Genomic DNA, 15,369 nt, shown 5'->3' with positions numbered 1-15,369 from the left:
AGACGGGGCAGCAGAGGTGGTGGGAGCAGGAGATACCTGTGGAGGGAACGATCCAGACGGGGGAGCTCATCACCTACAATCTGACTGAGCTCATCAGGCCGGAGGCGTACGAGGTGCGCCTCACCCCCATCACACGATTCGGGGAGGGTGACTCTGCCGTCCGGATGATCAAGTACAGCAGTAAGCGTTCAGACTTTCTGTGCCCCTCTTCACACTGAGAAACTTTCACACTGTCTGAAGGGTTGTGAACATCAAAGCCTGACTGGGCCAGTGTAATTGGGTAGTTGGAAGTGAAACCTGGGTCAAATATGTAATTGTTTTGAATTCAAATACTTTTCTGTGTTCGATTGATCTTGCCAGGTGCAGCTGAGCCAACCAAGAGGACCAGAATGTGGGGTTTGCACTTTACTAAAAGTATTTCATAGGTCCCAATACACCAGACAAGCTCAGTGAAGCTTGGAAAAGTATTTGAATCCAAAACAGGTCTGGGAGTGATGGGATTACATTTTTCCATATTCATCACTTAGAATGCTGAACTCTCATTGAATCCCCCATTGAAACCAAGGAAAAAGGCACATTGGGTGTAGTAAATATAAGTATATATAACTTTCACATTTGGAAGTAAACAGAAACCGAACACACAGCAGAGATGTAGGTGCAATCAGTGTCAACTTTGTCCCTTGATTTAGTGACTTTTCAGACCCCTTAAAGGTACAATAGGTAAGATTTTTGTGTTAAAACATTGTACCAAGACCACCGTAAATCCCTTCCTATCATTGAAAAAGGCTGACTGACATGTTGACTCACCTTCTACGTGTGTTTATCATCCTTAAATTTGGGTTTCAAAATATACAGTTATACACTCTGTTCCAAAACATTGTATAGCTGTACAATAATTCAAGCTCATTGCTTGAAAATTGGTTCTAATTGTCACAGCCAATGGCGTAGGGGTGGTTTCAACGTCACAGAGAAGGGTTGAGGGATAAACAGTGTTGTGGTTTGAGGGTGTTTGTTGCTGCAATTCCTCTCTCGGCCATTATAAGTCCAAAATTACCTACTGTACCTTTAATGCTTTTGTGTCAAACAAGATCCAAAAGTAGGGAGGGCAAAATGGAGCTTTAGAATGTCGGCTACAATAGGTGCACGTTAACTCAACAATGCATTTCTTACAAAAAACAAACCTTTTCCACTTTTTTACTTCACAGCAGTGGTGATTAAACGTACAAGAGGTGCTAATGACTTGTTGATCTTTATTGATCCCCCCTATTAGGTTAGCATGGTGTAGCTAACACAAGCCAATAGCATAACCCATAAAATGTGTTGTTAAAGAAGATATGTTCAGTTGAACAATAAAAATGAAAATATTCAATTACGGTCAATGGCACGAAAAAACTTTAGTCACACCATCCATAAACGGCAAAAATCCCACTATAGGATCGATTTAAATCTTTAAAAGCTATATAGTTTCAGAATCATCAACTTCTTGTGGCCACTGTGAGTGATGCAGTGTGATCTGAGTGTATGCTTCTTATGTAAATTACGTCAAAACGATTCACCATTGTTATTTGCTACCTAAACGAGCAACATCACATTAACATGATTGGAGCCTGACATGTCTATTATTATTATTATTATTATTATTATTATTATTATTATTTATTATTATTATTATTATTAGTAGTAGTAGTAGTGGTAGTATTATAAAAATCAATTTACAGTAAACAATTCACCTGACTATCGACCTGGTTATCAGCCAGAATTCTCAGAGTTCAAACTGGTTTTCCTGTTTCTGGCTGGTTAGTGAGTGTAGATGGATGCTACAGTCGACCGTCCACCAGTGAGACACATGTTTTTACATGCAGATGAATGTGTGGAAACATCATAAATATGTAAATTAGCATATGACATCATTTAGTGACCTTCCACGAGCTGTGAACACTATGGGACAATTTCACGGACACAGATTAAGCTTAGTCCTGGACTAAATTGAGTTGAGTTTTATGGAGTATCCCCATTCAAAATTGAATTTAGTCCAGGGCAAGGCTTAATCTGTGTCGGTGAAACTGGCCTTATATGTATTAGCCGAACCAAGTCCTTCGTTTGACTGCATTGCTTTTGTGAAAAAAGACAAAAATTGGATTTGCTCTGATTAAGATTCTGGTAATGTAAATTGATATTCATTCTAATGCTTCTGACTTTATTCATTATTTTTTTATGGGGGAGGAAATTATTTTCTCTCAAATAATTGCTGGTAATTTGCCTTTCAATTATCATTTAACCTTCATATCTAATTGAAATGAGAGAGAAAAAGAACTTGAGCAGAGGAAGCATTTGATTGGGTGTAACAGTCCTACCACAATACGTAGATGGGAGCACACATGCTCGATGCCTTCAACCAAAAGTTTTATATTCCCGCAGTGCCAAGGCAGCTCACCTGTCTGTTCAGCATGAGATGTGACAGCGGTGGAAATGAGCATCCGTTGACTCTGTGTCACTTTGCTTTGCGTTGCATCTGAATCAGTTTACCGAGAATCAGAGTGTACGCAGCAGTACGAGAAGGTCTCCTCCCAGCAGAGCCGGCGTTATGAATAGAACCGGCGCGGGGAAAGCTCCGGTGGGCTGAGTGAACACTTAGGAATTCTTAAGGGCAGGAGGTTTACGACATGGAAAGCTCTCTGAATATTTGATTTGGATGCGGCTGAAACACGAGTACCTTTTATATCTCGTTATTTTTATTTATTTATTCATTATTTTTAATAATTTACTTTTATTTATTCATAAATTTGTTTGTTTATATATTTATTTATTTCATTTTCGCAAACGGAATATGAAAATTCAACACCCTCCCCCCCCCCCCCCCCAACCAGGACCCCAGTACTGGGCTTGTTTGGGAATGCTGCTGAGGTTGAATAATTCAGGAAGGCTGCAGCTTCACATATCTCGTAGTCTCACAGCAATCAGGGCCAGCTCATCGGCTTGGGTTTTGCCTGTCCCCTTACTGCGCGCCAGGCAAATCTCACGCCATCCTCTCATTCAAATCAGCCTTACTCATGAATATGCTAAGGCGTAAGACACTCGGTTTTAACACATCATAAATATTCAACGAGGCCTCTTTTTAAAAATAAACTTGACCTTCAGAATCAACAGAAGGAGTAACGACTTAGGTAAAAATGAGCGACCATGACGGATAGCATTATGCTACAGTTTAGCAAAAGAAAACAATAAATAATTGTTATTTTCCAGTGCCGCAAAGTATGGCAATGCTGAACAAATGCACTCTTAACTAATCTAGGTTGAGCAATGATTCATTTTTTGAGCCACGAACGTTAATCAGAATAGGATTCATATGATTCCTGCACGTGATTAACTGGACCTTCAGAAATATTTTTTTTCCCTTTGAATAAGACGATAAAATATCTGCCGACATATTGGAAGGAATACATTAATCCAGTAACTTTCTGTGCAAATCCATTTTGCTCTTTTGTTTGTCACGAACCAGGAAGAGCCTTTGTGCCTTTCCCATTCTGAGATCCTTGGCCTTTTCTCTCATTACCTCACATGGTAGAGAGAACAGGCAACGGGATTAAGCTTGTGTTTTTTCGACCAGGGCCAGACGCACTAGAAAAGCTGAATTCATATGGCCTCGATTCAGAGAACTGTAGCGATCTCCAAGTGAATATTATTCCTGCATAATGAGAATTTTGTTGAACTGTCAAACACAAAAAAACCTCCCCTTATTTTAACTTTTTCTGTGGATTCACAAGTTCAGGTTTTTTCTTTTTTTCAGAATTAGCCTCAATTATGGACTAAATGGAGGAGGTGCTATGCTCTGAGTTGTAGGTTGTGGTGGGATCATCCTCTAATCAGTAGATGATGGGGTGCGCCTCGATGTAGAAGGTTTATTTAATTACAGCTTTATTATTCACATCTAGGGAAGGCTAAGCCAAAATAAAATAATTAATCGGCCTTTTCTACGCTCTTGAACTCATTAAATGCCAGAGATACGGGGTAGAAAAACACAGAGAACTGAACCACGGCTTGGCTTTGCGGTTGAGAAAATGTCAGGATCGATTTGTTTTTACAAATGGGGTGATGGATGCATTTACATTTTTATTACACTCTCCAAAAAAAGATGTAAGTATAGAGAGCTTAGCTTAGCAAAAAAATGTTAATGTTGGTAAATTTCTTGCAAAGAGGATTTGCATTTTATTTCCTTCTTAAGCCAGGGGTCGATATTTGAGTATTGGGTATTTTGGGTATTTGCCATAATATGAATTAATATGCTCTGTTTCAAGTGCACCTGTCACTGTTCGTGGTGTAAGGTCGTTGTACACAACACTCTGGGTCTGTTCTATTGGGTGGCCTGTAGTGTAGTGCTTAAGGTACATGACTAGCACCCGCAAGGTCGATGGTTCCATCCCCGGTGTAGCCACAGCCGTAGATCCGCACAGCCGTTGGGCCCTTGTCATTAACCCTGCATTGCTCCAGTGGGGGATTGTCTTAGTCTTATCAACTGTAAGTCGACAGTATGCCAAATGACATGTAATGTAATGTGACCTCAGAACCATTTTGCAATGTTGGAATTTTCAATTCAATTGTTTGCCCCCTGTTATGAACATATGGGGGACGCCTTACCTTTCGGACATGGCCTAAAGAGTTAACTTTGTACTGTGTATACAGTACTTGAGTCAGTGTATCTTTGTGTTTCAGCGCTGTAGGTTGCGTTAACTAATTAGGCCACGTTCTTAAAGTGTGCCTGTTTCTGCAGTATGGGGCCGAGACCGGGATATCGATCCAGAGCTTTATCCTTTAGTTCGTCTCTGCATTATAAAAGGAAGACGCAGCTTAAAAGCAGTGAAACTGGCCAGCTGAAAAGTTTCAGTTTATTGAATTCATTTTTATATATTTTTTTTGTTTGTTTTGGTCTGGTCACTCTCTCGCTCTCCATGTGGTAAAGAATGGTAAAATTCCGGAAGTGCCGCATCTCTCTCCACGGGGAGCCTCACAGCTTTTGACACTGCAGAGTATGGCATCTTCCATTAAGAACTGAAAAACGTCACAAAGTACAAATGTGCTATTTTGGAAGCGGCTAACAGCTTTGCTCTGTGCGAGACGGAACAAAACAGGACGTGGGTTGTCAGGGTTTTGCATTTGAAGCGCAAAATAGCAATCAGATTTCAATCAAGCTGACCACTGACACATGCATATGCAGTGTGGATAAATCATATCTGGATACTCGATACAAGTCACATGAAATTACCAGGTATAAACAAGGCCTGTGTGTGTCTGTATCAGACCTGGGTAAAATACGTAATTGTTTTGGATTTAAATATTTTTCAATATTGCTCAATTGATCTTGCCTGGTGCATTTGAGGCAACCAAGAGGACCAGAAGGCGGGATTTACACTTTTTGAGAATATTTTGTCCCCTGTTCACTTTCCTGGCTGGTTGAGTTTTCTTCCCAGGACAGATTTGGAAGATTCAGAATTCAATTAAGATTTCCCAGTCCGCATCTGGAGCCAATAAATCTGCACTGTGATAAAGGAGACAGAGGTACCGCTGCAGGACATCCAAGGACTGTGGACCGTTTATGTAGACCGAGAGTTACAGTATGCTAATGGGACAAACAAAATGCTCGTGATGAACTTGTAGTTTGATTTCTTTAATGTAATTATAATGGGAGTGTGACTATGAACATAAACTTCAAACGACAACATTTTACTGTTTTAATAAAAAAAGATTTAACATTACCATATTTTCATTTTTTTACAGCACCAATCAATCCACATCTGAGTAAGTATCTCTCTTTAATACATTTACTGAGTGCTTGTTTGACATGCACAGGTATTGTTCCAATGTATTGTAGTAATTGTAGTATGTGTAGTAATAAGAACTGATAGTTGCATAACTCTTGTTTGCAGATATACTGTACAAGCCTAGATGGGCTGATCTCATCACTGTGTATTCTTATGTTCTTAGGGATAGTACAGTCTTATCTTAGATGGCAAAGGACTCTAACTGCCTCTGGCAGTAGTGTAGAGAGGCCGTGTAAAGTCATTAGCTTGCAGTAGAAGAGGTCAAGAGCCAGGTGTGGCTGCATGAAATATTTAACCTGATACGATTGCCAAGGCCTGAAACCATTAAGTCAAGCACATTTCAAATGCACCCACACAAATTTGCCCCAAACAGTATTTCATCCACTAAAGCATACAGTATGTTTTTGTGTGTGTGTGTGTGTGTGTGTGTGTTGCAGGCTGATTTTTGTTTACTTTTGCCTACTCTACTGTGCTGCTGAAACAAACCAACACTTTGCCATCCGTGCTTTGTTGACAATTCCTTTTGCAACATTTCAGCAGAAAATAGCACGTTTATTTACCGCAGACCTACTTTTTCTGCAACAAATTCGGAGGATTTTATTCTTGCTTTTTGTGTTGGTCAAATATCTTAAGATATCTTACAAATATAACTGTAAGGTATTCTATTAGGAGATTATACATCACTGTTTGATCACACATTGTTGAACTTCTGTATCTTTAGGTACTGTCATTTAATTTACTTGCCAAACCATCTCGTTCCCTCCCTTCAAGTTATATCCTGGTCAATGTTTTATTTTTACTGCATTCAATCTCTGTGATATTTCTTCTGTTACAAGCGGCACATGAAATAACATTTTTATGTCTGATCAGTGATCATCTTCATTTTAATATTTTGGTATTTATATTATACACTACAGTATGTATTGTTATACTGTGCACAGTGAAACCTTTGGGAATGTGGGTCATTTGGAATACCAAAATGTTTGAAACTTGGAAAATGAAATGAAATTACAGCAGTTTTAGTTTTAACCTTCTGAGAACCTGCGTCCTCAAGCTTCCCTGAGCTCTATAGAGTATTCTCTTCACGTAAGGGACATTCAATTAAAATTATATTATATGTATAAATAGAAATAAAATAAAATAAATATATAGATATATTTAGAAAATATTTTCACTGCAACATGTTTTTTCATCCAAGATACTTGTATAATTTACAATATATCAAAAACTTTTTTTCCCTGGGTCTCAAGATGTTAATCATTCATTGGTATGGTTAATTGTGTTAATCTAGCCTCATTTTTAGAAAAAAGACTCTCATTTGTAGATATAAATCTTGCTATGAATCGCCATTAATCATGCAAGCTGTAAGCAAATCTCAATGGAACATAAATCTTTTTCTCCTCTGTTTGCTATCTGGGAGACACAGCACAAAAATAATAGCACCTGTCTCTGACTTAAAAAAAAAAAAAAATATATATATATATATAGTGCCCTCATGTTTGCCTCTGTACTGCACAATTTGAAATTTGTATTTTTATTTTTATTTTTATATGTGGTTAAAGTGCAGTGTAGAAATTGCAGCAGTGTTTAAAAATACGGTCATGTAACCTCCCGGGTTCCGTAAAAACACTGGGCGACCCTAGGCTATTCTGGCTATTCTGGCCAGCAGAGATAATTTCTTTAGTGTTGATATGATTTCATAGTTTGGAATGGATCCTAGGCCTGACTGCATAATCCTGCACTGTTCAGCTTGTGTAGGGCTTTGGGTCTGACACCACAGATCAGCAGAGGCCACCTCAGATGGCCATAGAGGTGTAACTGGGTTTTCTTACTATAGCCTCCAGGTGCAAGATTAAGAAACTCTTTGCTATTGTGTAGAAAAATGGCATGTTGATTATATCCACAGTGAGGCTGAAGTGTTCTGATGAAGAGTTCTGATGAGGCATAAATACTCTATAGCCGTACAAGGTATTATTTAATGGGAGCGATCGACTGCAGGAGATACAGTGTATAGTCTCCTAGGTAGGGAGAGGTCCGGTCCCCTGTGTAACACGCTGACCTGTACCTGCAGGAGATACAGTGTATGGTGTCCTAGGTTGGGAGAGGTCCGGTCCCCTGTGTAACACGCTGACCTGTACCTGCAGGAGATACAGTGTATGGTGTCCTAGGTTGGGAGAGGTCCGGTCCCCTGTGTAACACGCTGACCTGTACCTGCAGGAGATACAGTGTATGGTGTCCTAGGTTGGGAGAGGTCCGGTCCCCTGTGTAACACGCTGACCTGTACCTGCAGGAGAGTTTCACTGCAGTTTCGAGGAGGAGCCCATCTGCATGTTCACGCAGGAGAAGACCGATGACTTCGACTGGACCCGACACAGCGCCGCAACCCGCGACACCAAGTACACCCCCAACACCGGGCCCAGCAGCGACCGGAGCGGCTCAAAGCAGGGTGAGTTCTTTACCCATTACCAGGGAAACCACACTGGTCATGTCCTCTTCCTCAGCGCAGGGTTGTTGGTTGCTAGCTGGTTTTAATGTCTTCTCTCTTTTCCCATCCTTTCTCTTTAATATGGTTTTTTGTGAGCTCTTTGCCCATTACAGGGGAAACTACACTGGTCATGTCCTTTTCCTCAGCACAGGGTTGTTGGTTGCTAGCATTCTCCCTTTTTCCCCCTCCTTAATATTGTTTTTTCGACAATATGTTCTCTAGCTCTCACCTGTCTTTTCCATAACCTTTCTCATTTTCTTACTTTCTTTCACTCTCTACATTATTCTCTCCTTTTCATTCTTTTGCTCTTTTTTCTTTCCCATTTTCGATTTCTTTCTCTGAAACTTTGTCTTCCCTTCTTCCGCCTACTCTCCCTCTCACTCATTTTCTCTCCGTCTCTCTGAGGTAGAACAGATACATATTGCTGAGGTCACTTTAATGCAGGATTCTGTGTAGTTTTTTTACACAGAAAACAGCCTAAATAAATACACTGCGTTCTATAAATATAGATATTCTGAGGTGTTTTTTTTATATTACAACCAGCTTTGGCCCATACTTGAACCACAACATAATAATTACTCTGCCAATTGTCTTTCGGTGTCTGACATTTATGTTGTTTATTGATCATAATATTTATACAGCCTTTGACAGCATTGTGAGATTCAAAGAGAAAGCAGTTAATTGAAATTAAATGTCTAAAACAAGATGTCATACTCTAGCTTGCTTGCTCAATACAAGGAAAATGAAACAGAAATTGGTCGTAGGGTTTTCTACTATTATTAGCCTGGGTGGCAAAAATGTTTTTTGGCCAAAAAGATTATTTGTCATTTATTTCCTCCCACAATGCAATGCTGCAACCACGTTGTTTGCTTGGCTGTGTGCGTCGCTTTGATCAGGAGCGGGAATCTGCCATATTGTTATCGTAATTTATACACATGTTAAATGCCTTGCAGGACTGAGGTTTATGTCCGTTATATGAGTTCTTCCGAGCAACGTTTACCAATGGCCATTATTTGAAAACTGGATAGTGGCGTCATTGGAAGAGTGAGCTTGCTGCTGTACTGGGCTGACATTTATATTACCATGGGGACATGTTCTCTTGTTCATTAAGAAAAGCCTGGAGCAACTGAATCTGGATGCTGTTACTGGGGGCCACTCCTGAGGGAGCGGAAAGAGAAAGGGAAGGAGAAAGGGAAGGAGAAGGGAGAGAAGGGGAGTGAAATAGAGTTAATTGATGGCTCTCCTCGGGGACTAAAGAGTTGATGTGATTGTGCTGTATCTTTTTAATACACAAAATATTCATATATACACTCAGTGAGCACTTTATTAGGTGTTTATTAAACTTATTTTCTCGACTTTTTCATCCCCATTCTTTCATCCATATTGGTCTGAACAGCTGCACCTCTTGACCACATCTGCATGCTTTTATGCATTTAGTTGCTGCCACATGATTGGCTATATATGAGTGTATATATAATAATGCTGTAAATAATGCATGAGGAAGGAAGCCCACATTTTGTTGTTACACTCCACCACTGCTCATGGTTTTGTTTCCAGAATTCCAGAATTGTCTCGAATGATCTTTTATGGTAAATATGATCCCACAACAATATAGAACACCATTTGTTTTGGATTTTATCTTTTTTTCTTTTCTTTTTTATGCTGTGCAAGTTCTGTGTCAAGTACTTATTGTCGTGGCATTAAGCTCTTTCAGGATTGTCAGATGGTGGTTGTTTGTGTTTACTTTGTAAAGTTGTTTTTCCTGGAGATAATTTTGTTCTTCATCAATAACGTTCCTGACGGTGGACTGGTTCACTGAAATTAGTTCACACCTAGCCTTTGTTTGGTTTCACAGTTGTCATCGGAAGAAATGCGAGGAATTGTCTTTTTTTCCTCACGACTAAGCACTGGTACTAACTTTCCAACTTATCACACACTAAGGTACTTTTCAGCTGCTGCTGAGAAGTCACTGATGTGAGAGAAGCCAAGACTTGTCACTCTGGATAAGAGAGCGTGCCAAATAAATACAGAATAAATCATTAAAAGTAGTTGGGGGTGGGGTGGGGGGCTGTGTCAGTGCCGGCTGTTCCTGGGAGCCTTGTGTGGTGAAGCATAACTAAGAACATCGCCGATGGAAAGAGACTTAGAGTTTCAGTTGGCAGGATAACCCATGCCTCTTTGATCACCAGTGAGTCGTTCAGGCATCGGGAAGCAGCCTGTGATGTCACTCCAGCTGTGGGAAGCAGCATGTGATGTCACTCCAGCAGTGGGAAGCAGCCTGTGATATCACTCCAGCTGCTGGAATCGGGCTTTTGATGTCACTCTAGAAGTGGGAAGCAGCATGTGATGTCACTCCAGCAGTGCAGTCCTCCAGGACAGTAGCTGCCATGGTTTTGCTGGTTGCTTGCCAAGATCAACTGACTCTACACATACAGTATAGGAGGGTAGGAGTAATAGAACTTGAATTGATTGAAGACTTGCAGCAATGGGACAGCCCCACAGTGATTGGTAGGTGAATGAGAAAATCCAACTCGCAAGTTTGGTATTGCCTTGGTATTTATTCTACTTATTTTTTAGACTTCTACTGCTGTAGCCTATCCACTTAGAGTTTTGATGCATTGTGTGTTCAGAGATCTTCTGCATACCACTGTTGTAATGTGTGGTTATTTGCATTACTGTCACCTTCCTGTAAGCTTTGACCAGTCTGGCCATTCTCCTCTGCCGTCTCTCATTGACTTTTAATTATTTTATTTTTATTTTTTTGCACCATTCCTTGCAAAATCTGTAGACTAGTGTGCGTGAAAATCCCAGGAGATCAGCCGTTTCTGAGATACTCAAACCACCCTGTCTGCCACCAACAATAATTCCACTGTCAAAGTCACTTGGATCACATTTTTTTCCCTATTCTGATGGTTGATGTGAACATTAACTAAAGCTCCTGACCCGTTTCTACATGATTGTATGCATTGCACTGCTGCCACACAGCTGACTGATTAGAATAAGTAAGTGTAATAAAGTAAAGATTTCTTATAAAGTGCTCGGTGAGTATACATAGCAGAGGATGTTCACCCTGCTGAAAAAAATAGCTCAAACTAGGTTTTGAGACAGCTGGTGGCTGATTGACAAGTTCAGACCAGCTCATATTCAACATGGTTTGACCAGCTCAAACCATGCTGGTAATTTCAAGATGGTCATAGCGGGATTTGACACCAGGGCAGTGAAAAGTTTAATAATACATGGGTCCAAATAACAATGGTTCAAAATATTTGCCATGAGATGAAGGGATGGTGTGTGTTTTGAAGTTTGATACTCTTGTGCAGAAAGGAATTAGCTGTTCTTATTTAACCATTGTCATCAGGGTTGTCCAGTTTGAAAAGGGCTGGGGTGGGAGAAGGTTTTTGTTTTAATCCATCTAGACACCTGATTCTACTTCTCAAGTTCTTTATTGAAGACCATGACTAGTTAATTAGTTAAATCAGGTGTCATAGTGCTGGGCCAAAACGAAAACCTGCATGCACACCAGCCATTGTCAGATAAGATTAGACACCCCTTCTGAAGAATATCCTCAGGTCAGATCAATGAGCATCCTCAGAGCGGGGGGAAGGACTGTCCTTTCTAGGGGAAAGGTGTCTAATGACCATCCCACACTTGATCAGGTTGAACATCACAGGCAGACGTGGCACCATTATCCATGGCACATAGAATGAGACTTCTTGTTTTGTCTATTGCAGGCTACTACATGTATATCGAGACTTCCAGACCCCGTGTGGAGGGGGACCAGGCACGACTGCTGACCCCCATTTTCAATGTGGCCCCCAAAAGTCTGCATGGCCCGGCGGGCCACGCCTACTGCTTCAACTTCTACTACCATATGTACGGCAAGCACATTGGTGAGTCTAATCAATAGAAAGTCGATAAAAGCATAAGCATAAGTCGATAAAAGCATCAGCCAAATAACATGTAATCAGTGAGGCACACTTCAGATAGCTGTAATATTCAGCTGGGTTAAAATGGTTGGCATTTATATAGCGCCTTTATCCAAAGCGCTGTACAATTAATGCTTCTCATTCACCCATTTATACGCACACTCACACACCAACGGCGATTGGCTGCCATGCAAGGCGCCGACCAGCTCGTCAGGAGCATTTAGGGGTTAGGCGTCTTGCTCAGGAACACTTCAACACAGCCCAGGCGGGGGATCGAACCAGCAACCCTCCAACTGCCAGACAACTGTTCTTACTGCCTGAGCCATGTCGCCCCACTTTACAAATGTTAAGAATGACTATCTGCACCCTTGATGCAGAATAAAGCAATAGTAGTACCTTCCTGAAGTCAAAAGAAACAATAATAATCCTTCAAATTATCAGTTGTAATTTTGATCCCTGTTCATGTTGTTTTCATTAATGTAGCCCAGTGCCCTTTCTCAATATTGAAACTCTAAAATCTAACGTTCATCGTGTAACTGGTGTCACTGTATTGTGATTATAAATGACTGCCTCCATCTCCTCCCACTCTTACAACCAATGATTTTGCATCCTAATTTGAAACCAAAATAGCTGATATCCATAACATTGTGCCAACACATTCCCTTGGCTGCTTAGCTACTGCTGCTTCTGCTAATCTCTCTGGCCTCCCTGCATTTTTAGCAATCTCCAGGGCTAATGCCTTGCAGCTCCAAACTACCGTACCAAACATCGAACTGCTCACTGTCTTTTTTTTTATTCAAACTTTATTTCACACAGAATATCAACAATTCTTTCCTTTATCTTTCCCCGCAACCCACCCCCCCCCCAAAAAAAAAAAAAAACATGGCAACATCAACCCCTCCAACCAACTGCTCACTCTCTTGATGCTGTTCCCACTCTTCTGCAGTCATTCTCTCCTCCTCTCACTTCTGCTATTTATCTACACCAGGGATATTCTTTTACAGAAAGGGCCGGTGCGGGTGCAGGTTTTTGTTCCAACTTAGCACCTACACACCCAATTCTACTAATCAAGGTCCTTCAAGGTCAAAGACTCTCATGGTTGATTAAATGGTAAATGGTCTGCATCTTCCCCAGTTTACCTACAAAAAATCATCAGACCCTACACCCCTGCCAGACCTCTTTGTTCAGCCTCCACATGCCGCTTGGCACCTCCCCCTCTCCTAACCTCCACCTCACGCTCACAACTACTGTCTGTTCTGGCTCCACGGTGGTGGAACGAACTCCCCGTTGAGGTCAGAACTGTAGAATCTCTCCCCACTTTCAAGCGCAAACTGAAGACGCACCTATTCAAGCAGCACCTCTCCCCGTCCCTCCCTACCTCTCTGTGAACCTTAATTGTTGTCTTTGTGATTTACTTTGTGTATCTATTTAGTTGGCTAGGTAAGCAGTATTTGGATAGTTAAGTTTGGTCACTTTTGCTTTGTTGTTTGTTTGTTTATTTGTTCGTAAAAAAGAAAAGAAAAAAAAAAGGCCCTGGTCCTTATCTTTGTTGTACAGGTAGCAGTTGAAATTGTACTTCCCTCTAGGGTCTTTCAGCGCACTTATCCCTGGTTATGGCTATACACTTTGTTGTACGTCGCTCTGGATAAGAGCATCTGCCAAATGCCATTAATGTAATGTAATGTAATTTATATAGCACCTTTATCCAAAGCGCTGTACAATTGATGCTTGAACCCTCCAACTGCCAGACGACTGCTCTTACCGCCTTAGTCAATGTCGCCCCTGGTTAGTAGAATCAGGTGTGTAACTGCTTTGTTGGAACAAAAGCCTGAGCCCAAACCGGCCCTTTCTGGGAAAGATTGAGTATACCAGATTTACGCCATGGTCAAAATCAGGTTTTGTCCCCAGTGAATTCAAGCAGGCCCCAAAAACACCCTAACTTGAAAAATGTTGGACCCATCTACAGTCCAAAACTATCAACCAGCGGTCCTTTCCTCTTAAATACAGATTCTAGTCAACCTGACCTAAAACACACTCCTTGACCTATATCAGTCAAGTCTTGTTGAGGTGAATTACTTATCAGGTGCATCGTCTCCCGACCAAAGATTGTCCATCTCCATTGTTAATGCAATGGTGTCTGCATTCTAGAATACTGAAAAGCTTGGTATATTTCTGGATTACAGCAAATCATTCTCTGAGAATATTGTGACAGTAACTTGCAGCTGTTAATTTCTTCTGTACAACATCTACCTATCCTATCTTTCCTGACTTCATATTCTGCCAAGCTCATTATTCAAGTCAAGCATCAATTGTACAGCGCTTTGGATAAAGGTGCGAAATAGAGTTTTTTGCACCATTCTTTGCCAACTCTAGAGACTAGTGTGCATGAAAATCCCAGGAGATCAGCAGTTTCTGAGATACTCTAATATTCCTAATAAAGTGACTGTGAATGCCAACCATTTACCATCTACATCTACTTATGTTTTCAAATTGTCCTGCCACTCGTACATGAGAAGCGTATTGCTTTAAAACATAGCAACATAGCAAAGAGCTGCAATGTAGCTGCAATGCAATCAAGCAAGCAATGTCACACTTCTCCTCAAGGTCCAAACAGATCTGTAGTCCTGCATTCTCAAAAATAAGGGTACAGTGAAGGTTCATTTTTGTTCTTTAAAGGTACAATAGGTAATTTCGGACTTCTAACAGTCAAGAGAGGAATTGCAGCGACAAACATGCTCAAACCACGACACTGTTTATCTCTGTGAACACGCTGACATTGAAACACCATTGGCTGTGGCAATTAGAACCAAATTTCAACCAATGAGCTTGAATGATTGTACAGTTATACAATGTTTTGGTACAGAGTTCCGAATTTAAGGACTATGAACACAGGCAGAGGGTGAGACAACATGTGGGCCTTTTTCAATGATAGGAAGGGATTTACAGTGGTCTTGTAGCATTGTTTTTAAGAAAAAAAACAAAAGCAAATAGCAAGTTCATCTGAAGGTAAAAGGCCCAGGGGTATATCACAAAGCAGTATTACTGAGTTAGTTGGATACGTTCACTGAGTAAAACCTGGAACCCTCCCAAAACTGGAACACGGACTGAAATACAAACAGCTGTTCCGGATTTTACTCTTGAG

The 15,369-nt window shown here is 40.8% G+C and overlaps 1 protein-coding gene across 1 annotated transcript in view; it reads left to right on the top strand.

Moving 5' to 3' along the window:
* The window catches only part of LOC133128833 (MAM domain-containing glycosylphosphatidylinositol anchor protein 2-like), a 205,275-nt gene that overhangs the window by 175,357 nt on the left and 14,549 nt on the right, over window positions 1-15,369 (top strand). The window contains exons 10-13 of the mRNA XM_061242640.1: window positions 3-180; window positions 5,773-5,793; window positions 8,107-8,262; window positions 12,033-12,191. Coding sequence (XP_061098624.1) covers window positions 3-180; window positions 5,773-5,793; window positions 8,107-8,262; window positions 12,033-12,191 — 514 coding nt within the window. The remainder of the gene's footprint in view (window positions 1-2; window positions 181-5,772; window positions 5,794-8,106; window positions 8,263-12,032; window positions 12,192-15,369) is intronic.

The sequence above is a fragment of the Conger conger genome, chromosome 5, assembly GCF_963514075.1.
Source record: "Conger conger chromosome 5, fConCon1.1, whole genome shotgun sequence".
Classification (NCBI taxonomy): domain Eukaryota; kingdom Metazoa; phylum Chordata; class Actinopteri; order Anguilliformes; family Congridae; genus Conger; species Conger conger.
The sequence above is the reverse complement of the archived record's forward strand: the minus strand, read 5'-3'. Positions and strand labels throughout refer to the sequence as shown.